Source organism: Babylonia areolata, chromosome 21 (genome assembly GCF_041734735.1).
Source record: "Babylonia areolata isolate BAREFJ2019XMU chromosome 21, ASM4173473v1, whole genome shotgun sequence".
NCBI classification, from domain to species: Eukaryota; Metazoa; Mollusca; class Gastropoda; order Neogastropoda; family Buccinidae; genus Babylonia; species Babylonia areolata.
Genome location: NC_134896.1, coordinates 41,934,472 through 41,961,579, shown reverse-complemented (window position 1 = coordinate 41,961,579; position 27,108 = coordinate 41,934,472). Strand labels below are relative to the sequence as shown.

The 27,108-nt window shown below is 42.2% G+C and overlaps 2 protein-coding genes across 6 annotated transcripts in view; one reads left to right on the top strand and one right to left on the bottom strand.

Annotated features, from left to right (window-relative positions):
* Nucleotides 1-27,108, top strand: part of LOC143296525 (thioredoxin domain-containing protein 16-like) — a 390,867-nt gene that overhangs the window by 283,747 nt on the left and 80,012 nt on the right. The window lies entirely within an intron of this gene.
* The window catches only part of LOC143296371 (kinesin-like protein KIF16B), an 80,601-nt gene that overhangs the window by 41,080 nt on the left and 12,413 nt on the right, over nt 1-27,108 (bottom strand). For all 5 annotated transcript variants that reach the window (XR_013057135.1, XR_013057136.1, XM_076608244.1 and 2 more), the window contains exons 4-19: nt 24,801-24,917; nt 23,924-23,956; nt 17,816-17,868; nt 16,273-16,391; nt 15,724-15,793; nt 13,663-13,735; nt 12,334-12,401; nt 10,803-10,903; nt 7,473-7,595; nt 7,207-7,304; nt 6,501-6,572; nt 5,985-6,038; nt 4,464-4,523; nt 2,988-3,110; nt 2,335-2,386; nt 489-626 (exon numbers count right to left, since the gene is read on the bottom strand). Coding sequence is in view for 3 of the 5 variants with exons in the window: in XM_076608244.1 (XP_076464359.1) it covers nt 489-626; nt 2,335-2,386; nt 2,988-3,110; nt 4,464-4,523; nt 5,985-6,038; nt 6,501-6,572; nt 7,207-7,304; nt 7,473-7,595; nt 10,803-10,903; nt 12,334-12,401; nt 13,663-13,735; nt 15,724-15,793; nt 16,273-16,391; nt 17,816-17,868; nt 23,924-23,956; nt 24,801-24,917 (1,354 nt within the window). In the remaining 2 variants the exon portion in view is untranslated. The remainder of the gene's footprint in view (nt 1-488; nt 627-2,334; nt 2,387-2,987; nt 3,111-4,463; nt 4,524-5,984; nt 6,039-6,500; nt 6,573-7,206; nt 7,305-7,472; nt 7,596-10,802; nt 10,904-12,333; nt 12,402-13,662; nt 13,736-15,723; nt 15,794-16,272; nt 16,392-17,815; nt 17,869-23,923; nt 23,957-24,800; nt 24,918-27,108) is intronic.

Here is a 27,108-nt window from a genome sequence, read left to right as displayed (position 1 = left end):
GTTTATCTAACATACTTACCGTGACCCACAAGTGCAGACTCGAGCAGGGAGTCTGATTCCTGTCCTGTGCAAACTACTATCCGCCTATGCGGAGAAAACGAATCAAACATACTTACTGTGACCCACTAGTGCTGACTCCAGCATGGGTCTGGATTCCTGTCCTGTGCAGCCTACTAGTCTGCCCAATAAGACTCATCCACCTTCTTTCTTGTCGGAGTCATAATCTTTCGTTCTTCCATCTTATCAAAGTCAGTAAAAAAAAAAATTCAGCAGTGATTTTTTCTTCAATCTTGCCAAAATCATTTAACAGAGAGAGAGACAGAGACAGAGACAGAAAGAGAGATACATCCATACATACATACATTACATACATACATACATACAAACTTCTTTTTTTTCCTCCCTCTCAACAACATTTTTTTCGCATTGCTTTGTCAGAGTCCTAAAACATAACAATCCTCTCTGACCGCACAGCCCCACCAGCCGACCTTGCTGAAGCTTGACAGGGTCGGTGACCAGGTGGCCATTGACGGTGCACAGCGCCTCCTCTATGGGGTGAAGGGTGACCACTCCGTTGCGGTATTCTATCACACAGTGCTGCTGCTCCACCTCTGGCCCTGCGATCGCTGAAGACATACAACAAATCCGCAGCTTTGTGTACACACACACTATGGGATTTTTTGTTTTTTTTTAAGGTTGACAACAAATCCACAGCCTTGAGTACATGCACACTACAGGATTGTTGTTGTTGTTTTTTGTTGTTGTTGTTGTTTTTACCATTGCTGCTTCCAGCACAGTTAACTGCAGAGGGGAGAGGAGTGTTATTCAAGGACGACCAAATCTGTCACCATGAAACAAAATTTCAGAGCAAATCTGGCCTCAGAACACATGTGCACAAATCTGCTTATTGGATGTCTAGGTGTTAGTGTGTGGTGTGGTATGTGTGGTGTGGTGTGGTGTGGTGTATATGTTTGTGAGTGCAATAATTGTGCAAGTGTGTGTGTGTGTGTGTGTGTGTGCGTGTGTGTGTGTGTGTGTGTGTGTGTGTGTGTGCTTGCTCTGCCTTTGCCAATTCCATTTGTCACACTTTTAAGTCTTGATTACCATGTCCTGTGTTGTTAGTTTTTTTGAAACCACTGTTTTTCCCGTATTGATGTTTATTGTAGCACTCTGGGCCCATGTGCTGAGGAGGTAGAGTGCATTATAGTTACCCTGGGCCCATGTGCTGAGGAGGTAGAGTGCATTATAGTTACCCTGGGCCCATGTGCTGAGGAGGTAGAGTGCATTATAGTTACCCTGGGCCCATGTGCTGAGGAGGTAGAGTGCATTATAGTTACCCGTCATTAACATTATCAACAACATTTTTAAAACATCAAAAAAAGGTGATGAAATGAAGAGGAAGGCTCCGCAAATAACAACAGATTTGTGCTGTATTTGTGTCTGAAACATTATAGGCAAAAATCTAAATTCTTCTTCATTGGTAACAGCACACAGTCCCAGAGGTTCTGTTCTTCTCTGATAACAAATACACGCACAGAAACAACCATACAGTCTAAGAGGTTCTGTTCTCTAAATACAAATATGTGCAGTCAGTATCAGTATCAGTAGCTCAAGGAGGCGTCACTGCGTTCGGACAAATCCAAAAATGCTACACCACATCTGCCAAGCAGATGCCTGACCAGCAGTGTAACCTAACGCGCTTAGTCAGGTCTTGAGAAAAAAATATATATAGTCTGAGAGATTCTTCTCATCTCTGATAACAAATACATGTACAGTCAAATCCATACAGTCTAAGTTCTCTTCTCTAATAGCAACACATGAACAGTCACACCCATGTGATCTAAGAGGTTCTGTTCCTCTCTGATAACAACACATGAACACTCACACCCATGTGATCTATCTGTTCCTCTCTGATAACAACACATGAACAGTCACACCCATGTGATCTAAGAGGTTCTGTTCCTCTCTGATAACAACACATGAACAGTCACAACCATGTGATCTAAGAGGTTCTGTTCCTCTCTGATAACAACGCATGAACAGTCACAACCATGTGATCTAAGAGGTTCTGTTCCTCTCTGATAACAACACATGAACAGTCACACCCATGTGATCTATCTGTTCCTCTCTGATAACAACACATGAACAGTCACACCCCATGTGATCTGATCTAAGAGGTTCTGTTCCTCTCTGATAACAACACATGAACAGTCACAACCATGTGATCTAAGAGGTTCTGTTCCTCTCTGATAACAACACATGAACAGTCACACCCAGAGAACAACACAGGAAAGTGAAGTATCTATCACCAGAGCAATGGAGAGAACTACTTACTGATGTCCTGAGGTTCGTCAGAATCCTCTGTGCCGATGGTGGTGATCCCTTCCTGCACAACACCAATACAATTTTCTCACCATGCTGCTGTACCAGTGTGTGTGTACACAAAAATTCCTTCGCAGGGCAGCACTTGTTTGGAAATTTCTGCAATTTGCTACAACAACAACAACAACAACAAAAGAGAAGTCAGTCTACATTGGCCCAAGCTCTGTCTTGCACGTGTGTTGTGTGTCTGTGTGTGTTGAATGTGTATGTGTGTGTGTATGTGTGAGCGTGTGTGCGCGAGCATGCATGCGTGCATGTGTGTGGTGTGGAGTGGTGTGCGTGATGTGCTGTGTTGTGTTTCAATTACAAATTGAAAAATTACACATTGCATCGCTTAACATTAGCGCAAAAAAATAAAATAAAAAGACATCTGATGTTCGTAACTTTTAGAAACATTAAAATATGACATCATTATTTACAGGCCAAATTACTGATACAGAAATCAAATCATGTGGCAAAAAATAAAAGGGGGTGGGAGGGGGTGGGGGGGAGAAGGTAGCTTTCTCTTCCAGGAAACTACAATGGAAGCAGAGGTGAAGTGATACTGATCTAGAAACCTGCGATGGAAACTGACTGCGCAGCCGTGTTCCCACTGCGGCACTGACCTTGAGGTGGTAGAGCATGATGCCCGTGCTGAGGATGTCGTCACTGACGCCGATCAGGTGGGGCAGGGTGGAGTCCAGGATGACCCCCACTCCCTCCTTCCTCAGCTCCAGGTTCTTCTCTTCCTGCCACGGTTTTCATCGTTGCTGTTAGTGTTCATTTATTATCATCAACCATATACATGAAGATCTAGTCATCAGCCCCATCCACATGTAATATGCAGCTTCTGTTCAAACGTGTGTGTGTGTGTGTGTGTGTGTGTGTGACTGTGTGTGTGTGTGTGTGAGAGAGAGAGAGAGAGAGTGTGTGTGTGTGTGTGTGTGTGTGTGTGTGTGTGTGTGTGTGTGTGTGTGTGTGTGTGTGTGTGTGTGTGTGTGCAGTACATGCATGTGTGAGTATGCACAAGTTTTTATATTGATATGCACTTGTATGTATCCTGATTTCTACTGTATCTGTGTTTGTGTATGATTTTCGATTTATGTTCGTATCCTGCTATGTACTATCCTCCCCAATATTCCTTGTGACCCCGGTACACTTGGTAATAAAGACATTCTATTCTATTCTATTCTACTCTATTATCATCATTATCATCATTATTTTAATCATTGTTATTATCATTATAATCATCATTATCCTTGTCATTATTTTCAACACTGTTATTACTGTCATTACCATCATTATTATTGTCAGTAGTAGTAGTATCATTATCATCGTTATTACCATCATCATCATCACCATCATCATTAGTAGTAGCATCATCATCATCATTGTTGTTGTTGATGTTATTAGTTAGTAGTAGTAGCAGTATTGCAACTATCATCATTACTACGATTACCACTATTGATACCAATACATGATGGGTGTGGTGTGGTGGTCGAGTGGTTAGAACTCTGGATTCTTGCTCAAGTTTCCTGAGTTCAATCCTGAGTGCTTCTGGTGGCTTTAGGGTGGAGATTTTTCCATCTACCAGGCCAACATATGTGCAGACCTGCTAGTGCCTGAACTGAACCCCCTTCATGTGTTTATGGTTGCAGATCGAATACACATGTTAATGATCCCGTAATCCATGTCAGCGTTTGGTGGGTTATGGAGACAAGAACATATCCAGCATGCACACCCCCAAAAACAGAGTATGGCTGCCTATGTGTCTTTATACATCTTGGACAACAAACAGGCCTACCAAGGCCTCAAGCACAACAAGCATACATGTCAAAAACGACAGCAAAAAAAACATAACTAAACATGCATATGAACATGCAAGGACATGCAGTCACACACACAAATGCTCACACACTGTTTTTTTCACACTTGCTCACACACACACACACACACACACACACAAACGTGCGCGCGCACACACAAACACACACACACACATGCACACACGCATGCACACACACACACACACACACACACACACACATTGTAATATTTATCTCCCTGTGATCAGAACACCACTGACAACCTCACTGACTGACCTGCAGAATGGAGGCAGATTCCCTCCACTTGTCAGCCCACTCTGCTGTCAGCACTTTGATCTGTACCACACAGCACACAAACAAGCCGGCTTGAGACATGGACTTTGACACTGTACTGCATTGCATTGCATTGTACTGAATTGTAGTGTAGTGTATCGTATCTTACTGTGGTGTATTATATTGTTGTGTCGTGTTGTGTCATGTCGTGTCATGATGTTTTCATGTCATGTCGTTTTTGTGTCATGCATTGCATTGCATTGCACTGCATTGCAGTGCAGTGCAGTGCAGTGTAGTGTAGTGTAGTGCAGTGTAGTGCAGTGTAATGCAGTGCAATGCAGTGTAGTGTAGTGCAGTGTAATGTAGTGTAGTGCAGTGTAATGCACACAAACAAGCCGGCTTGAGACATGGACTTTGACACTGTACTGCATTGCATTGCATTGTACTGAATTGTGGTGTAGTGTATTGTATCTTACTGTGGTGTATCATATTGTATTGTTCTGTCGTGTCATGTCGTGTCATGTTGTGTCATGTTGTTTTCATGTTGTGTCGTTTTTGTGTCATGCATTGCAGTGCAGTGTAATGTAGTGTAGTGTAGTGCAATGTGTAGTGCAGTGTAATGTAGTGTAGTGCAGTGTAGTGTAGTGCAGTGTAGTGCAGTGTAATGTAGTGTAGTGTAGTGCAATGTAGTGTAGTGCAGTGTAATGTAGTGTAGTGCAGTGTAATGCAGTGCAGTGTAATGTAGTGTTGTATAGGGTAATGCAGTGCAGTGCAGTGCAGTGTAGTGTAGTGTAGGGTAATGCAGTGCAGTGCAGTGCAGTGCAGTGCAGTGTAGTGTAGTGTAGTGTAGTGTAGTGTAGGGTAATGCAGTGCAGTGCAGTGCAGTGCAGTGTAGTGTAGTGTAGGGTAATGCAGTGCAGTGTAGTGCAGTGCAGTGTAGTGTAGGGTAATGCAGTGCAGTGCAGTGTAGTGTATTACCGTTTGCCATGACAGATTTCTCTGTGTGAAATTTTGGGCTGCTCTCCCATGAGAGTATATCGCCACAGTGCAATGCAACCCTTTCTTTTTTTTCTTTCAGTCTGCGACGGATTCTGCTTTACTATTAAAGATTTTGGGTGTTACTGTATTGAATGTGACTTTTCACATCAGTAAAAATAAAGATTTGACCATGCCCATGTGACATAGGGAAAGTTACTTCTCAAAGATATTACGCAAGTACATCTTGGAAGATTCTCTTCGGACTGTTTTATATTTCTAAGACAATTCTTCTAGAAATGCAACATGTATTATGGCATGGAATGTCAATTTATGACAATAACTGTGATAAAAGTTTGGTTCTTGCTCTGGTTGCATGACCACATCAAAAACACTGAATGTTACACGCTAAACTGTAGAAATAATAAATAAATTAAAGGAAAGAAAGAAAGAAATCATCAACTCTCCATGAAAAATTCTCACTGTACACCACAAAAATATATTTGTGAAACCTTGGTGCTGTATGAAGGTCCAAAGATGACTACATACCCTTGCTTCATTCTCGTGAAGCTTTTCCTGCACTCTGGGTGAGGAGATGTTGTCCTGAAACACACAGTAAAAACAACTCTGGCACTTCTGTCAACAATCAAATTTACATGCACCACACTCATGCACTGATTTTTCACTTGCTGTTTACTATTTGAGGCTAGACGGCCAGACCATTAGCTTGCTGTATGCAACTCGAAAATCTTTCCAAAGCTTATGTGACTGATTAAAATATGCCAGAAAGAGTTAACATGTGTTAATTGTGTTACATTTTTCACATTTCCATTAATTGTGACACTGAAGATGTGTGCATGCTTCAATACTGCCAGTTGATAATTAAACTTGTTTCAATCTGGGCAGAGCCAGTTTAATGGCAGGAATCTGAAAATGTGAACCAAAATCATGACGAAACAAAGTTTGTTAAAAATGATTGTGTTTCACTTACACACATGTACGCTCCACACACACATGCTCAATAACACACACACACACACACACACACACACATCAGGAACTCACCGTCCCTGTCAGTAAAGCCTTCAGCCTGGCTATTTCCTCCCGCAGTTCTCGAATAAGTCGCACATTGGCATCCTGCACAGAGACAGATGTTCCTGCCAATAAGCATCTGTATCCCCACATCGCTTTTCCTTCTCCACTAACATCAATGTGTGAATCTGCATTACTGCTATACCAACATAATTATTTATCCTTTCACTAGCAAAAAGTTATATCATTTCTGCTCACATTTGCCATGAGTAATGTTATTTCTCTTCCCATCCATAAAGACAGATATCATTTCTCCTCTCATTTGCCAAGATTAACTTTATTTCTCCTCTACTAGTGAAGAGTTTTATTATTTCTCCCCCCACTTGTAAAGACTAATGTTATTTCTCCTCTTACTTATAAAAACTGAAAAATCATAATAACAGCAATGAAGATGAGGGCAGCAATAATGATGCTGATCATGATAACAAAAATAAATTGCTGATGGATGCCTGACAAAACCCAATTTCACAAAATACAGAAATATAAGTTTCAGTCATAAGTAGTGCATGAACAGTTATATCATTCACAGAACTTCCTATACACCCGTTGATTTACACAACAAAAGATGCCAAAGGTATATAGTTTTCTCAAAGACTCTGATCCAAAAACATACACCTGCATCCAAATACTATCAACCACAATGATACACACTCTGCTAACTTCCCCTCGAATGACTCACCTCGTTAACAGTGGGTCTGTTGATGATGTTCTTGGCACGGTTGGCATAACGCAGAGTGCTCAAAGTCTCACCATAGTTGATGTCCGCAGGTGATATGGCTGAAACATTGACAACATGGTATGTAGCAGTTCCACATGTGAATTACCGCTTAAGCTGTATATTTTCACTCAAATATGCACAGAAGCATATTCAAACATGCTGGGACATATGCACACATTCCAAAGAACACATAACACACACACAGACACACACACAGCCCAACTTACTGGCGATCATGATGGTTTTGGCGTTGCCACCCAGACTGTCCTTGAGCAGCCAGGTCAGCACAGAGTCACGGTACGGGATGAACGTCCCACGACTTCGATGGACCTTCTCCTCCGACGCCTCCGCTGCAATTTGAGCTATACCATTCAGTGGGTCAGCACACACCACTCATAGCTTCGACACACACCATTCAGTGGGTCAGCACACACCACTCATAGCTTCGACACACACCATTCACAGGGTCAGCACACACCACTCATAGCTTCGACACACACCATTCAGTGGGTCAGCACACACCACTCATAGCTTCGACACACACCATTCACAGGGTCAGCACACACCACTCATAGCTTCGACACACACCATTCAGTGGGTCAGCACACACCACTCATAGCTTCGACACACACCATTCAGTGGGTCAGCACACACCACTCATAGCTTCGACACACACCATTCAGTGGGTCAGCACACACCACTCATAGCTTCGACACAAACCATTCAGTGGGTCAGCACACACCACTCATAGCTTCGACACACACCATTCAGTGGGTCAGCACACACCACTCATAGCTTCGACACACACCATTCAGTGGGTCAGCACACACCACTCATAGCTTCGACACACACCATTCAGTGGGTCAGCACACACCACTCATAGCTTCGACACACACCATTCAGTGGGTCAGCACACACCACTCATAGCTTCGACACACACCATTCAGTGGGTCAGCACACACCACTCATAGCTTCGACACACACCATTCAGTGGGTCAGCACACACCACTCATAGCTTCGACACACACCATTCAGTGGGTCAGCACACACCACTCATAGCTTCGACACACACCATTCAGTGGGTCAGCACACACCACTCATAGCTTCGACACACACCATTCAGTGGGTCAGCACACACCACTCATAGCTTCGACACACACCATTCACAGGGTCAACACACATGATTTATATGTTAACACATGCCATTCATACAGTCAACACACACCATTCACAGGGTCACAACCATTCATACGGTCACCACCATTCATACGGTCAAAACACACCATACATAGGGTCAACACTATTCATATGGTCAACACACACCATACATAGGGTCAACACCATTCATATGGTCAACACACACCATTCATAGGGTCAACACCATTCATACGGTCAACATGCACCATACATAGGGTCAACATCATTCATATGGTCAACACACACCATTCATAGGGTCAACACTATTCATATGGTCAACATGCACCATTCATATGGTCAACACACACCATTCATATGGTCAACACACACCATTCATAGGGTCAACACCATTCATACGGTCAACATGCACCATACATAGGGTCAACACCATTCATATGGTCAACACACACCATTCATAGGGTCAACACTATTCATATGGTCAACATGCACCATTCATATGGTCAACACACACCATTCATAGGGTCAACACCATTCATATGGTCAACACACACCATTCATAGGGTCAACACCATTCATATGGTCAACATGCACCATTCATAGGGTCAACACCATTCATACGGTCAACACCATTCATATGGTCAACACCATTCATACGGTCAACACGCACCATTCATATGGTCAACACACACCATTCATATGGTCAACACACACCATTCATATGGTCAACACACTCAATTCATAGGGTCAACACCATTCATAGGGTCAACACCATTCATATGGTCAACACCATTCATACGGTCAACATGCACCATTCACAGAGTCAGCAACACAGCACTACCTTCAGGAACAGAAGCAATATCATTGATAGAAATCATTCATTTATCATAACAAGTGTGTGAATCCCTTTCTGTAATTAAAGGCACAGCAATAAAACAAAAGATGACTGCTGATTCTCTAAAACTGGCACATTTTACCCCACATTCTGGGTCGGACACACTGCATATTTTTTCACAAAAACATATATAAAACGAGCAGATAGCACAGGAAATAATTCAGCATATTTTCAACTGCTGAAGCCCTGAAGAGGTATATATTCATAAATACCTGGAACTGGCCACGGACAAACGCAACAAACAGACAAGAACAAAAAGTCAGACATCGGTTGATAGTAGAAATTTTTTCCCCCAGAAATCATGTTTAATCTAACATTCTGTGAACCACAGGTGCAGACTTTGGCAGGGGTCCCATTCCTGTCCTGAGCAAAACACAACTCTGCCCAAGCATAGATATCAAAAGTAGCTGCAGATAGTAGCCTCCCCTTAGTATATTACCTCCCTTCTGTTTACATACGAATCATCTTCTGATTGCAGCCATCTTCCATTACTTCCAGTTTGTATATTTCTCATGGGCAGTTTCAGTTTTAATTTGCAGTTTCTCATGGTGTCACTACATTCAGACTTCTTCTTCTTCTTCTTCTGCGTTCATGGGCTGCAACTCCCACGTTCACTCGTATGCACACGAGTGGGATTTTACGTGTATGACCGTTTTTACCCCGCCATGTAGGCAGCCATACTCCGCTTTCGGGGGTACTACATTCAGACAAATCCTTATATGCTACACCACACATGCTAGACAGATGCCTGAGCAGCAGCATTACCTAACGCGCTAGTGAGGCCTTCAGCGCATGTATACATTGTTTGTGTACCTGACAGAGTGGATTTCTTTTACAGAATTTTGTAAGAAGATGACACTTATGATGCCAGGGTTCTCTTTCAGTGCACCAAGTGCGTGCTGCACACAGGGTCTCAGTTTACTGTCTCATCCGAATGACTGGACGCTCAATTTGAATTTCCAGTCAAGCTTGGGAGAAACGGCAAGACGGGAATTCTTCTTCTTCTTCTTCTTCTGCGTTCGTGGGCTGCAACTCCCACGTTCACTCGCATGTACACGAGTGGGCTTTTACGTGCATGACCGTTTTTACCCCGCCATGTAGGCAGCCATACTCCGCTTTCGGGGGTGTGCATGCTGGGTATGTTCTTGTTTCCATAACCCACCGAACACTGACATGGATCACAGGATCTTTAACGTGCGAATTTGATCTTCTGCATGCGTTTACACACGAAGGGGGTTCAGGCACTAGCAGGTCTGCACATATGCTGACCTGGGAGATCGTAAAAATCTCCACCCTTTACCCACCAGGCGCCGTCACCGTGATTCGAACCCGGGACCCTCAGATTGAAAGTCCAACGCTTTAACCACCCAGCTATTGCGCCCGTCGACAGGAAGTCAAACCAAGACCCTCATGGACACTGTATTGGCAGATAAGCATCTTAACCATTCTGCCACCTCCGTCATGAGCGGTGGTGAAGTGCCCTGAAGGTGAGAGGAGGGAAGCGTACCCAGGATGGAGATGACATTGCCAAGGGTGACGAGGGACCTGTTGATGCTGCCCCCTTCCTTCAGCCTCTGCCCTGTGGCCCCGCTGGCATCCGCTCTTTCGCTGAAACAGTCAGCATTATTATCATTAGCAAACCTCATTGTCACATCACAGCCCAGCTGTCAGCATTATTATCATTAGCAAACCTCATTGTCACATCATAGCCCAGCTGTCAGCATTATTATCATTAGCAAATCTCACTGTCACATCACAGGTCAGCTGTCAGCATTATTATCATTAGCAAACCTCATTGTCACAGCACAGCCCAGCTGTCAGCATTATTATCATTAGCAAACCTCACTGTCACAGCACAGCCCAGCTGTCAGCATTATTATCATTAGCAAACCTCATTGTCACAGCACAGCCCAGCTGTCAGCATTATTATCATTAGCAAACCTCACTGTCACATCACAGCCCAGCTGTCAGCATTATTATCATTAGCAAACCTCATTGTCACAGCACAGCCCAGCTGTCAGCATTATTATCATTAGCAAACCTCACTGTCACATCACAGCCCAGCTGTCAGCATTATTATCATTAGCAAACCTCACTGTCACAGCACAGCCCAGCTGACTTCACAGGGCCCTATCTGGGTTCAAAATACACATACAAACCCCCTACCCCAATCCCAAAAAGAAACATGGAAAAGAAAATCAGGCAGAAGTACAGTCACATTCATGCACATAAACCTAGTCTTTGACTCTGATGCTGACCATCGCATCAACTGTTAGCCACATGGGATTACAAAAACCTGAAATACACACGAAAAATCATACACAGTACATAAAATCATATAACAGACATACCAAACTGAAAAATGCCAGTGGGCAGCTCACATATCCTATGCACAAATAAGAATACAACATAGTATGAAAGTCAAGAAAATGACAAAAAATAGTCAAGGCTTGCTATCAAAAGTATAAGTGAACAGACCAGCATGGCAGACAATAAGAAAGGAAGAAATGACAGCAAGAAAAAGCCATAAACAAAGAGAGCTATAGAAAAGATAACATTTCAAGCAGAGAATTTCCAGAAGGTGGGGAATTCTATCAGTGAGTGAAAGAGCACTGGCATCCCATGGGGGGGGGGGGGGTGCATAGCTCATGTCACACACACACACACACACACACACACACACACACACACACACACACACACACACACACACACACACACACACACACACACACACACACACACACACACAGAGTCTGTGGCACCAGAGGAAAACATTCCAACTTTCTCCTCTGACACCCCTGGCAGTCTTCAAGGCTGACTGTGATGGGGGTCTTCAAGATCATACCTCTGTCACAACTGAAAACACTCATATTCCCATGTAGGCAGACACATGCGCACATGTGCATACACACATACACATGTGCAGGCCCACACACACGCACACATTGGTGCGCAGGGGCACAAACACACACACACACACACACACACACACAAGTGCCCCCCACCCCCACCCCCTCCCACAAACGCACACTGACCTGCCTGCCAAATCCACCAAATGGATTTTACTTTGCCGTTCACTGGGCAACCCATCCTCAAATTTGGCCTGAAAGAAGAAAAGATCATTCATAATGAAAAAACAGAAAAAGAGGGAAAAAATACTCCTATATATTTCAACAAAAGTCTACAGATATCTCCACAGCTCTAAAAGGGAAAAAAACAAAAAGCTTTATATTTCAGCAAAACTCTATGACAATCTCCACAGCTGTTCCAGAACATACTTTTCCAATGACATACATTGGTAACAAAGGGGTCGTACCTGGCAAAACTCTGTTCTAAAAAAAAAAATTCACTGATAATAAAAAGCAAAATCACTTATACACATAAAAAAAAGAAAAAAGATGGCACTGCACTGTGGCAACACATTCTCCCTGGGGAGAGCAGCCTGAATTTCACACAGAAAAATCTGCTGTGATAACAACACAACACAACACAACACATCACAACTCAATACAATACAACACATAACAACTCAATACAATATAATACATTACAATACAACACCATACCACACAATTTAATACAGTATAATACAATATAATACAATACATTACAATACAAAACAATTCAATACAACACAATACAATAAATAAAATAAAATACAACACAATACAATAAAATACAACACAACACAACAAAATACAATACAATAAAACACAAAACAACACAACACAATACATTACAACAACACTATCAGCAGTGCTGAACAGAACAATCCCAACAGCCTGGACTCCTTTGCAGCATGCCCTGTGATTGAGTCCATGGCTGCTGTTTATTCCATCAGTGTCTTTTTACTGAACACGACACTGGACACAGACACCAAGGTGTAGCTTGGGCACCTCTCTGTTGTTATCAGCGTGTACAAAGCTGTGTGTGAGTACCAGAAGGCCGCGAGGGACCTGGGGGGATTAGGTGGGTTGATTAGGTGGTATGTACGAATGCGAGTGGGCTGAGTTTATATGCTGTTGGATATTGTTCGCCGATCTCTGACTGACATGTCCAAATGACAATTTGTGGTTTTCTTACCTTATTTACATCAATTTGTACTGTAATGCACATTTTGTATTTTTAAAAAAAAGGTCATGTTCTGAAGAGTGACTGCACTGTATATGTTTAATGTGACATGTATTTCAGCACAAAGAAAAGTTTCTCTAAGTTTACAGACTGTAAACTTGTATCAACCTTCAACAAAGGCCATTCTGTTCTACAGGTTCGACCAAACAAGCAGGGACCATCTCAGGACTGAAAACACGTGGGACAACCTCCACAGCTCACATCACTTTCAGGGTGATCCCCAAAACACCGACCTGAGTGAAGGTGATGGTGAAGATGGCGTGCGATCGACTGCTGACATCGTTCATCAGAGTTGCTGCTGTTGTTCTGAACAAAAGAAGTGCATACATTGTGAGTGTTTCACATTCCTGCAGTTCTTCTCTCCCTTTCCCCATCCATCATGTTAACCTGCTTCTTTATCCGAGTCATTTCCGCCTGAGAACACCAGGTGCTGTTGGCATTCCTTTATAGGTGTTCTTTTTTTTTTTTTAATGTCTTTTCAGCTTTTGGTTGACTCTCATGACCTGACCAACATGTACAGTCTGTAAGGTCAGGCATCTGTTCCACACCCCTTTTCTTTTCTTTATTTTTTTCTTCTTTTTTTTTATCAGTTGTGGTTTAGTGTAGAGGGATCAGTCTGCACACTCGCATGCCTCCTGGAAACTGACAATGAAACTGGCAATGCTATTTCACTACACTGCTAATTCACACTTCCCCCAACACACTCAGCCACACCTGGGCTCATTCCATCACAGACCACAGGAGGCAATCAACATAAGGTCGCCTTATGGCTACCCACCAGAGGAGACCCTCATCTACTGCCAAGTCACTTCAATGATCTTTACAACGCCTGACATGAATGGACAGGCGCTGGACACTTATGTACCCCAACCTAGAATCATGGCAGACAAGCATCACCAGTGACCACACAACACCAACAGACAGTGGTGGCAGTGAACGTGTGGTCAAAAGCAATGCTCGACACACAATCCACAGCAGGGTCAAAACTGTCTATCAAACTCATTCCAACAACGGCAAACACTGACATTACCAAACTCAATGTGTGCAGTAAACAGATCTGTGACTGCAAAACGGGAGGATGAGAGGCTCTTTTTTCAAGCCTCAAATCTCTTGTGTTTGCTTAAACAAATCACTCATAAGCTCACAACACATTATTCCACAACATTCTTATATGGTATATATTGCGTTTACTTTCAATCAAAGTTGTTCTTTTTTTTTAAGTTATGAGCAATTTGACCAGCATTAAAATAATACACGTCAGTCAAAAATACTTAAGGCTGTAAATAAAATATTCTGCAGATATTTCATTGTTAATAATTCATTTGATAATGCTTGCTTTGTTAGATAGGGTTGAATGATACTGTCATTTTGCAGGCCATTTATTTCTTCCTTTCAAAAATCATTACCAATGGATTCCAATGTCCAAACAGCCCCTAAACAGTATAATATACACCATGAAGCATCACTGAATTTAATGACATGCTTTCTGAATAAAGCAAACAATCTGGAGGGCAAAAAAATAAAAGAAAGAAAGAATAGACAGACAGGTAGACAGACAGACAGACAGCAGGTAGACAGACAGACAGGCAGACAGACAGACAGACAGACAGACAGGCAGGCAGACAGGCAGGCAGACAAGCAGACAAGCAGACAGACAGACAGACAGACAGGCAGAGAGGCAGGCAGGCAGACAGACAGACAGACAGACAGACAGGCAGACAGACAGACAGACAGGCAGACAGGCAGGCAGACAAGCAGACAAGCAGACAGACAGACAGACAGACAGATAGATAGGTAGGTAGTTAGACAGATAGACAGATAGATAGATAGATAGATAGATAGATAGATAAATAATGCAAGGTAAAACCAGGAACTGCAGTACCACTCCATGAAGATATTGTCAAATGGGGCATACCCTCGGATGAGGACAACAGGAAAATGCCAGAAAAACGCACCAGATGACAACTGCCTGCTTTCACTAACACTCTCAAATTTTCACCCACAGCATTTCATCAGGAAAGTATGACATGCTCTGTCTGTCTGTCTGTCTGTCTGTCTGTCTGTCTGTCTCTCTCTCTCTATATATATATATATATATATATATATATATATATATATATAATGTGAGACTGTGTTGACTTTGTACATATTTTACGTCACTTAGTCTTAAATTTTATTGTAAAGCACAGTGAGCCAGTGAGCCCCATCTGAGATGGGGGTACTGCACTACATAGGCCTGCATTCTAATATCATTGACACCAAAATCATTATTATTGTATATAAAAGCCGTTTACCTGTTGGCGTTGCCTTTGCTCATCAGCTGTGCTATGCCATCATAGCTGACCACTGTGTGGTGCGAAAGATCTACAAACAGCAGTACGCAAAGTGTTAGACTCTGCTAACATACGCACAGACAATCATACCCCTACAGATATGAGCAGTACACACATGTTCAAACACACAAACACAGGCTTTAATCCCACTGACACTCATCTTATACATGTAAGCGTGTGTGAGTTAGCATGTACAAATGTGTGTACACGTGTGGGCATTTGTACATGCATGCACATGTACAAGCATTTACATTCGTCTACATGCGGGTGTGTGCATATGCCAGCATCTGTGCATCTGAATGTTTACACTCTAATATAAATGGGCATGTTTGATTTGGAAACTGTAAAGGTGAAAACATAAAAACAGTTTCTCCTTCTCAAGCATTTACAGCCAACATCTACATTTGTGCTAATAACATAGCGCTTATCAATATCATAATAATTACTATAATCACCATTCTCATCAACAATGTTATTGCTGTTGACTGCAGCCAAAAATGAGCAGTTCACCTTGAACGTATGGCCCCTCCTTCGGATGTTCACGAATACGTAACTTGTGGGAGGGCTTGACGTTACTGGAGCTGTACTTCAGCAGGTCACGAACTTTTTCATTGTAGATTTCCAAATAACTGTAATGTAATGCAGACACTCAATATTCCAGCAGAATTCAATTAAAAGCTTTCTGTTGGAAGTCTCCAGACATCTGTTACAGAAACACCCATCCTTCTAGCAGCAGATTTTTTTTTTTTGTTGTTCAAATCCCTTTGTTATAACGGAAATAAATTCATATCAAATGCTTTCCATGTTTTTTGATGTAGGTCTGCCAACAGCTGTGACAGGAGCACAAATCAAGTGCACAAAATACCTCATCTTCTGCTTGTTTCTTCTCTCTCTCTCTCTCTCTCTCTCTCTCTCTCTCCCGCGTTGGGTTACGCTGCTGGTCAGGCATCTGCTTGGCAGATGTGGTGTAGCGTATATGGATTTGTCCGAACGCAGTGACGCCTCCTTGAGCTACTGAAACTGAAACTGAAACTCTCTCTCCCCCCTATTTTTTCTTCTATTTTTTTCTTTCTTTTCCCTTCTCTTTAATTTTTTTTTAATTATTATATTCATTGATGGCTTGATGTAAAAAAGCAATTGTTGCTTATTCAATTTACCATCATGAAATAAAATCTTGACTTGACTTGACATCACCTCAAAGAACATGACTTCACAGGCAGTGGATAGGAATCAGGTTTTGATGTCACCAACATACGTCCTTGGACAGTAAGGAATTAGTCAACTTTGCAGTATGCTCAGGACCAAAAGGCTATGCCAGTCTTCCAACAGCTACATTGCTATTTCTCTCCATGATACAGACTATGCGTTAAATGCCAATGAGCATTCAAATAAAATGCCAATCACATTTAAATCATCATTAATCAGTTAAATAGCAATACAACTCGTCGTCAACAATCAGTTAAAATAAAACATACAATCTGTCAATAAGTTAAAACAGTACACAGAACTTGTCATCAACATTCAGAATAACACACATACAACTCGTCATCAACATTCAGAATAACACACATACAACTTGTCATCAACATTCAGAATAACACACATACAACTTGTCATCAACATTCAGAATAACACACATACAACTTGTCATCAACATTCAGAATAACATACATACAACTTATCATCAATATTTAGAATAACACACATACAACTTGTCATCAACATTCAGAATAACACACATACAACTTGTCATCAACATTCAGAATAACACACATACAACTTGTCATCAACATTCAGAATAACATACATACAACTTATCATCAATAATCAGATAAAACAATACATGCAACTCGCCATCAATAAATCAGTACAAACCAATACAACTCACAATCAATCAGTTAAAACAATGCATACAACTCGATATCAACAATCAGCTGAAACTTCAGCAATACAGTGACAACACCATTCGCCCTTCTCCTCTTCTTTCTGTATGCCACAGTGTGCAAAGCATCTTCTGAAGTAATGCTGGTCAGCAGTCACAGTGCACACTGACCTGACTTGGGTGCGGTATGTGGCGCTGGGGTCATCCATCCGTGCAAACAGCTCCTGACAGACACACAGCACCCAGCCAGTTTGATGAACTCTCACTGAGCTGTGCTGCTCTGTGTGTTGTTATGTAGAACTGTGCCGTTCTGTGCTGTGCTGTGCTGTGCTGTACTGTGCTGTGCTGTGTTAGGTATGGGACGTGCTGCACGTGATGCAGGGAACACCACCACCCCCACTCACAGGGAATAGGGGTCAGGTCAAGACTGAGATGTGAACCCGCACACACATGACATTTCTGACAGGAACACACTGAGTGACACAGACACAGTCAATCACAACACACACTCTCCAGTTAAAAACACTTTGTCTTTTTGTTCATGGAACATCAGTGGTCTAACATCTAAACTTTTGGACCCTGACGTTATAAATTACATTACATCATTTGATGTTTGTACTTTGTTAGAAACATTTACGTCTCCTTCATTTGACTTTAGTATTCATTTTCGTGAATTTCTTGTTTTCCATTCTCCAGCGAGTAAACTGTCCAGAAGAGGCCGCAGCTCTGGGGGAACTGTGGTACTGATAAGAAAATCTTTGTCTGACTTTGTTAAAGAAATTAAAACGAACATTGAAAATGTGCTGTGTGTAAGATTATACAAACAGCTATTTAAATTTGATAAAGATCTGATTTTCATATCTATGTATAATCATCCTATAGTGTTTATTATAAAGATAAAGAATACGACTGCACTTTACAAATGCTGGAACAATTTTTGGTATCGTTCTACGAGCAAGATGATGATGTTCACTTTATTCTTGCTGGAGATTTAAATGCTCATATTGCAGATTGGTCATTACATACAGATGATTTGAGTGATTTTGGCTTTTTTGTTGATGATGAGAGTGATTTTGTTAGAACATGTCAAGATAAGGTTGTAAATGGTTTTGGTAAATCGTTGATAGAATTTTGCAGTACTTTTCAATTCACTCCTTTAAATGGCTTTATTGATGGAGATATTGAAGGAAAATTCACCTTTTTGACTGTAAATGGAAACAGTACTATTGACTATTTTTTATGTTCTACAGGTATTATTACGCAGATGGTTAGTTTTAAGGTAGTGGATAGAGTAGAATCGCAGCATATGCCTGTCGAAGCGAACATCATTAGCAATTGTGAAAAACCTAGTTGTCATTCTAGCCAGGAAAAAGTGTCGTTTCAAAAAGTAAAATGGGATCCTTCAAAAGCAGAAACGTTTTTAAGAGAAATGTCATCTGCTGATACGCAGACAGCTCTTGAAGATGCCAATAATGATATTGGTGTTGATGTGGAGTCAGCATTGTCCAAATTTGTGGCCATTATATTCAATGCAGCTAGCTGTATGAGTCAAACGGTACAGTGTGGAGGGGAGGGAAGGAGGACAACTGGCAGTCCGTGGTTTGACGCACAGTGCAGGCACTACAAGCGAGTGGCCCAGCATGCACTGACTTGCTACACACGATCAGGGGAGGCAACGCATGGGATTGCTTATCGACAACACAGAGCTTACTATCAGTCTGTGCTTGAAGACAAAAAGAAAAGTTATAGAAATACCTTAAGGGAATCTTTGTTGGAAAACAGATCAAATAGTACTTCATTCTGGTCCACTGTAAAGTCAGTCAGGCGAAAACGCAGAAATCAACCGAATATTCCAATCGATACATGGAAAAAACATTTTGAGCGTATCTTGGCCCAGCAAAATCAGCTGAACGAAAATAGTGAAGTTCACTCCCCTGACCACGAAGAAGAAATATCGATATCAAATGAAAATGTAGGTGAATTTGAAATCCATGGTTTGGACGATGACATAACAATTGATGAGGTAAAATTTGCATTACGAAGACTAAAACACAGAAAAGCTGCTGGTTTAGATGATGTTGCGGGAGAGTTTTTAAAAGCATCTGAAAACATAATAGCACCTTTTTTGACAAACTTATTCAATCATCTTTTTAATGTAGGCTATTTCCCATCAGACTGGACTCGTTCAGTCATTATTCCACTTTTGAAAAAAGGCAATGCAAACAATCCTGAAAATTATAGAGGCATTTCCTTATTAAGCGTAATTAGTAAAGTTTTCATGTCAATACTAAACAGGAGGTTGTACAAGTGGGCGGAAAGTGAAGGTAAAATTTTGGAAGAACAAGCTGGTTTTAGAAAAAGCTACTCTATGATCAATCATATATTTACCCTCTGTAGTATCATCCAAAAATGTTTAAATGGAGCAAGGAAGAGCAAACTCTATATTGCTTTCATAGATTATCAGAAGGCTTTCAACTCAGTTGATCGAAATAGTCTTTGGGCAGTGCTGAACAAGATAAGGACATCAACCAAAATGATCCGCATTTTAAAAGCAATGTACAGTTCTGTCCTGTGTCCGATCGGGGCCCTATGTTTCAGAATTTTTTGATTGCCCTGCAGGAGTAAAACAAGGATGTTTGTTGTCTCCCTTGCTTTTCTCGCTTTTGATTTCTGAAGTTGCTGACGAGGTGACTAAGAATGGAAAACACGGTTTTCAGTTTTTGCCAGGCTTACAAGAAATATTTCTGTTATTGTTTGCAGATGATATTGTCTTGCTGTCATCGTCACCAGCTGGTTTACAAAATCAATTAGATAATCTTAACAAAGCATCTAAATCTCGTGGACTGACAGTGAATTTGAATAAAACGAAAATAATGGTTTGCAGAAAGGGTGGTCATCAGTCTAAAGCAGAAAAATGGTATTATGATGGAGACGAAATTGAAGTTGTAAACGATTATAGATATCTGGGTTTTATGCTGTCTACCAAGTTATCTTTCATTTCTGTGCTTGAAGAGTTCGCTGGCAGGGCAAAAGGGAGAGTGGTTGAAATTATGAGAACAATGTGGAGTCTTGGCAATATGGACAGAACCGTGTTTTTTAAACTCTTTGATGCGCAGATAAAACCTATGCTATTATACGCATCGGAAATGTGGGGAACAATGCGCTTCAAAGCAGTTGAGTCTGTCCACTTGTTTGCTTGTAAAAGATTTTTGAGTGTTAGTCCCAAAACCCCAAATGGAATGATTTATGGTGATCTTGGTCGATATCCATTATACATTGATAGTTGCATCAGTACTTTGCGATTCTGGTTTAAGCTAAATCAGATGTCTTTATCGAGAATTCCGAAACAAGCGTACTTAATGAGCATAAATAAGATGACATACAATGCTGATATGTCTTCGAGAAACTGGGCAGATAGACTGAAACATTGCTTAGACATTTATGGGTTTTCAGAAGTTTGGATAAATGGCGGGGTTGGGGATGTAAACGCTTTTCTTAAAATGTTCAAACGACGCATGATAGACGGCTTTAAACAGGATTGGGCAAGCAAACTCAACGGGAGTAATCGTTATGAAACATATAGGTCATTCAAATCCTTATTACAACCTGAAAAATACTTATCTCATCTTACCATCAGTAAATTTAGATCGGCTTTCATTAAGTTCCGTTTTGGTATAAATGAACTAAAAGTAAATCAGCGTTATCGTGATGTTTTGAAAAACTGCCCATGTGGTGGTAGAATAGAGAACGAACTACATGTACTAACAGCCTGTCCATTATATAATGATATTAGAAAGAAATATTTGCTCAAGCATATGCAAAATATTAGAAATCTGTCATTATCATTTCTGCTGCAAAACGAAAGTTGTAATGTGACCAGAGATGTTGCAATGTTGTTGTTTTTTATGCATTAAGACTGAGAGAAGAGCACTTTCAACCCTAAACAGAAATATCAGCCTTGTGCTTTTCATTTAGTTTACTTGTTCTCAGTGAGCTCACTGTGTATTAAGTGGATTGTTTTCGTTCTTCCTATTTTATTTCAGTTAAGCTGTGTGTGCAACACGTGCACCCAAAATGTATACAGGTCGGTGACCTTACATTAAAATTCTTGCGTTCTTGCGTTCTATATCTACATACATAATAATTTGTATGTGTGTGTGTATCTGTGTGTGTGTGTGTGTGTGTGTGTGTGTGTGTGTGTGTGTGTGTGTGTGTAATGATATGTAGTTTAAGTTCTAATGTTTGCTGTGTCATGATGAACACAGGAAAACAACATAAAAAACACTGACTTATGCTGACTGTTCTGGATAGTGAATGGCCACATTCAGGTCAAAGTAATACAGAGGAAAAATAAAAAACAAAATACAGAGGAAAAAGAAGCAAAAGCAAAGCAGCTGAAATACAGCAGATCTACAGCCTAACTGTCAAATGCCTTAGTCTTATGCAGCTGTTTTAGGAATGTACTTTTCTCTGCTTTGTGAAAATCCAAACTCAAAACATCTCTAAAATATCCTTAAGTACCATGCCAGTATAGGCCTTGTGCAGACCTCTTTTATTCCTTTCCTGTGTATACACAAGAGGAAGATAAATGCACTTTAGGATAAGATATTGGTATGTCTGTCTGTACGTGTAAGTTGGGATATGGAAACTTGAACATACCCTGAAAATGAAGTTTGGCTACTCAAATTGCTAAATAAAAAATGGCCATGCATGTGAAACTGCACATGCGTGCATCTTGATCCGATCTTGATTTTACTTGAAAGTGTCACACTCTTGCATGACATCAAGAAAGTAAACGTATAAGTTGCCCATGAACGCTGAAGAAATCTCTCAGATTCAGACTCTCCAGGCGTCTGTAGACTGGAAGAGATTGAAACTGTTCTGAACACTTATTCAATCTTTCTCAACATTAGGCGGCTACTTTCAAAGGCATGCTCCAGTATACCGTTGATGTTTTTGTTTTTTTTTTATGGCAAAGTGTTCTACATGTATCAAAGCCACCCTTAATGGAGGAGACAAGCAGGAAATTACAAATCTAAACTGGCACTGTATTCCACTGCAGTTCACAATACACAAGTGACAATGCCTTTGTGTAAATGTTACTCGTTTTGTTTCCTAGCATGGTACAAGGTTTGATTTTTTTTCTTCTCACAATGTTTGCCTGCTCAATTCGAACTGCAGAGCAACAACAGTAATGACTATATTTATATTTTTATGTGTTTGAAACAGCAATCATGATTTTTTTTTTTGCAGGAGAATGAGAGAAGCCTACAAAATCCCTTTCTGCATGACCAATTTTACGAAAAATTAATTAAGTGACTGATTAGCTGCCACACTGATGGGTCATTTGAAAACTAAATGCATCAATTACCGATGACCAACACGAAACCTGGACCCTGCATTTATTCTACATGTTCATTTCTGCATGCTTTTTTTTTTGTTGTTGTTGTTGTCATTTTCTCAATTCTTTGCAGTTCATTTCCATTGTAATCTCTCCATTCATTCTCGTTTTCATCACCCTGTGCATTTAACACAACAGCTGCTGTCAACACCCCACGCTCCTCCTGTCTCCCCCCAACCCCCACCCCACCCCCTCTGCCAACCCCACCCGTAACAGTTCTGGGTCAGGCTTTTGCCCTGCGTCACATCTGTCACAAGTGACGACTGCCGAATATTCTCAAGTTTCAAAGACCTACATTGCCCACATCTTGTACTAACTTACACTGCCAAAATTCAGTACAAGCGTATTCTGATTTTCTGTACGCAGATGCACAAACTTAACCCTCTGACTGCTGCTGAGGAGCATGCCCGTCCATGAAGAGCTGTTGTCTCAACAAGACAGAGCTCACAGATCAGGCTGCAAGTCACAACTCTGTATCTGGACTTCTTCCCTCTTGGAACGGCATCACTTTTGTTCAGCTTAATATCAGTGACACCACACACAAAGCACTAACTGCTTTTCCACCTCATGCCACACTGATGTCATTTCACCCAGGTTCAGCACTCCAGGTGTCTGGGTGGGAAGGAAATACCTCCACCCCTTCACTGCTAGGTGCTGGCAGAGTTCAAAACCTCCATCCTTTAGAATGCAAGTTCAATGCCTATTTTCTAACGCTTGGTCCCAAGAGTTTCTTTCAGTCTTCTTCACTTTCCCTTGTTTCTTATTCTACTTTCTATGGACCTTCTACAGCCACAACACAGCAGCTGAATTCAACAGAGCCAGAAACGGTAGGTAACATCAATCATGACTGCTGAAGTCTGCATCAATCCGTAACTCACCTCACAAAATCTTGGAATGAGACCAGGATTTCCCTGTAACACACATATGTACACATGCACGCACGCACACACACACACACACACACACACACACACTCACACACACACATACACCACACACCACACACACACACACACACACCACACACACACACACACACCACACACACATACACACATACACCACACAACACACACACCACTCACACACACACACACACACCACACGCACACACACACACACACACACCACACACACACACACACACACACCACACACACACACACACACACACACACACATCAGAAGTTTTCTACATTACCTACTTTCCTCTTATCCATATTCAAATCTAAAAGAAAAAAATGAAGAAAACACAATAATACATAGGTATTGATAAACAACTCTTCCCCTGTTAAAAAAAAATAGTTTAGAAAGATGCTAAAAATAAAGAAATAAAATGATTTTTGTTTAAATGGGGGGAGTGGGGAGATGAGGGGGAGAAGGGTTTGAACCATTTGAAAACAGTATAAAGTGTGGCCATTCTGAACTGTCTCTAATGGGGAGAGCTATTTCTTTCTATACACAATATGAAAATGAATATAAATATGTGTATACACACAGACAGACACACATACAGGCATATACCTGCCCAACCCAACACCCCCCCTCCCCCAACCTCCCCCTACCACTCATCAGGCACACACACACACACACACAGTGAAACACACACACACACACGCACACACACATACACACACATGCGCGCGCACACACACACACACACACACACACGCACACATATATACACACACGCGCACGCACACACACACACACACACACACACACACACACACACACACACGCACACACACACACCTCAGAGCCCATCATGGTGTATGTTTTCCCAGAGCCAGTCTGACCGTAGGCGAACACACACACGTTGTAGCCCTCAAAGGCCGCAGACACCACGTCCAGCCCCAGGGCCTTGAACACCTGTCGGAATTCAACACCCAGGTCAGACACAACCACACCCACTTACAAAACAACACCCCCCCCCCCCTAGCCCCCCACCCCCACCCCCACACTCCTAAGAGTGTGTGATACTTAGTCCTGATTGTTAGCACATACACTAAACAATTGCTTTTTTTTTTTCTTTTTTTTAATTCTAGACTTCCTTTTTAAAAAAAAACTGAGGCTATGAGGGTAATATATGAAAAATAAAATAAAATGAACATGCACACACACACACACACACACACACACGCACACATATGTATACATATATAAATCATATAAAAGAGAAAAAAAATTCTAGTCACCCTGGCACCTCTTCACTGCAAAAAGAAGTCTCCAAGGTGGTATCTTATGGTACCTTATCGGCAATCACGAAATATCAAAAATCATGGAACGTCTCTGACTGTAGCACTCATTTCATTAAAGGATTTCTTCAAAAGAATTACTGCCATGGTCAAAGACATCGTCCTTGAATGTTTACTTTAACACTGTATTTACAATAAATATTTTACATTGTGTTTGTATACACATGAAGAACAACACAAATTCGTGAGGTCCCACCAGTCGTCACACTTTTTATTTTGCCGTAATTGTCACCTTTCTAGTTGGGGTTGTTGCTGGGTTTTTTGTTGTTTTTTCAAGGCTGTAGCTCATCATGAATGCAGCCCATCACCACTCAAACAATCTAAAAAAAATGTTTGTGGAGTGAGGGGGAGAGGGCAGACAAACTGGGAGAAGAGGGGGGGAGGGAAGAAAGCAGCGTGAGGCTGGGGCATCATGAGGAGGAAGGAGAACAGTGAGCTGGGGCATCATGAGGAGGAAGGAGAACAGTGAGCTGGGGCATCATGAGGAGGAAGGAGAACAGTGAGATGGGGCATCATCACCAGGAAGGAGAACAGTGAGCTGGGGCATCATGAGGAGGAAGGAGAACAGTGAGATGGGGCATCATCAGGAGGAAGGAGAACAGTGAGGCTGGGGCATCATGAGGAGGAAGGAGAACAGTGAGATGGGGCATCATCAGGAGGAAGGAGAACAGTGAGGCTGGGGCATCATGAGGAGGAAGGAGAACAGTGAGGCTGGGGCATCATGAGGAGGAAGGAGAACAGTGAGGCTGGGGCATCATGAGGAGGAAGGAGAACAGTGAGCTGGGGCATCATCAGGAGGAAGGAGAACAGTGAGGCTGGGGCATCATGAGGAGGAAGGAGAACAGTGAGCTGGGGCATCATCAGGAGGAAGGAGAACAGTGAGCTGGGGCATCATGAGGAGGAAGGAGAACAGTGAGGCTGGGGCATCATCAGGAGGAAGGAGAACAGTGAGCTGGGGCATCATCAGGAGGAAGGAGAACAGTGAGGCTGGGGCATCATCAGGAGGAAGGAGAACAGTGAGGCTGGGGCATCATCAGGAGGAAGGAGAACAGTGAGCTGGGGCATCATCAGGAGGAAGGAGAACAGTGAGCTGGGGCATCATCAGGAGGAAGGAGAACAGCGAAGATGGGGCATCATGAGGAGGATGGAGAACAGTGAGGCTGGGGCATCATCAGGAGGAAGGAGAACAGCGAAGATGGGGCATCATGAGGAGGAAGGAGAACAGTGAGCTGGGGCATCATGAGGAGGAAGGAGAACAGTGAGGCTGGGGCATCATCAGGAGGAAGGAGAACAGTGAGGACGGGGCATCATCAGGAGGAAGGAGAACAGTGAGGCTGGGGCATCATAGGCATCATCAGGAGGAAGGAGAACAGTGAGGCTGGGGCATCATCAGGAGGAAGGAGAACAGTGAGGACGGGGCATCATCAGGAGGAAGGAGAACAGTGAGGACGGGGCATCATCAGGAGGAAGGAGAACAGTGAGCTGGGGCATCATCAGGAGGAAGGAGAACAGTGAGCTGGGGCATCATCAGGAGGAAGGAGAACAGTGAGGCTGGGGCATCATCAGGAGGAAGGAGAACAGTGAGATGGGGCATCATCAGGAGGAAGGAGAACAGTGAGGCTGGGGCATCATCAGGAGGAAGGAGAACAGTGAGGCTGGGGCATCATCAGGAGGAAGGAGAACAGTGAGGAAGCGGCATCATCAGGGGCATCATCAGGAGGAAGGAGAACAGTGAGGACGGGGCATCATCAGGAGGAAGGAGAACAGTGAGGACGGGGCATCATCAGGAGGAAGGAGAACAGTGA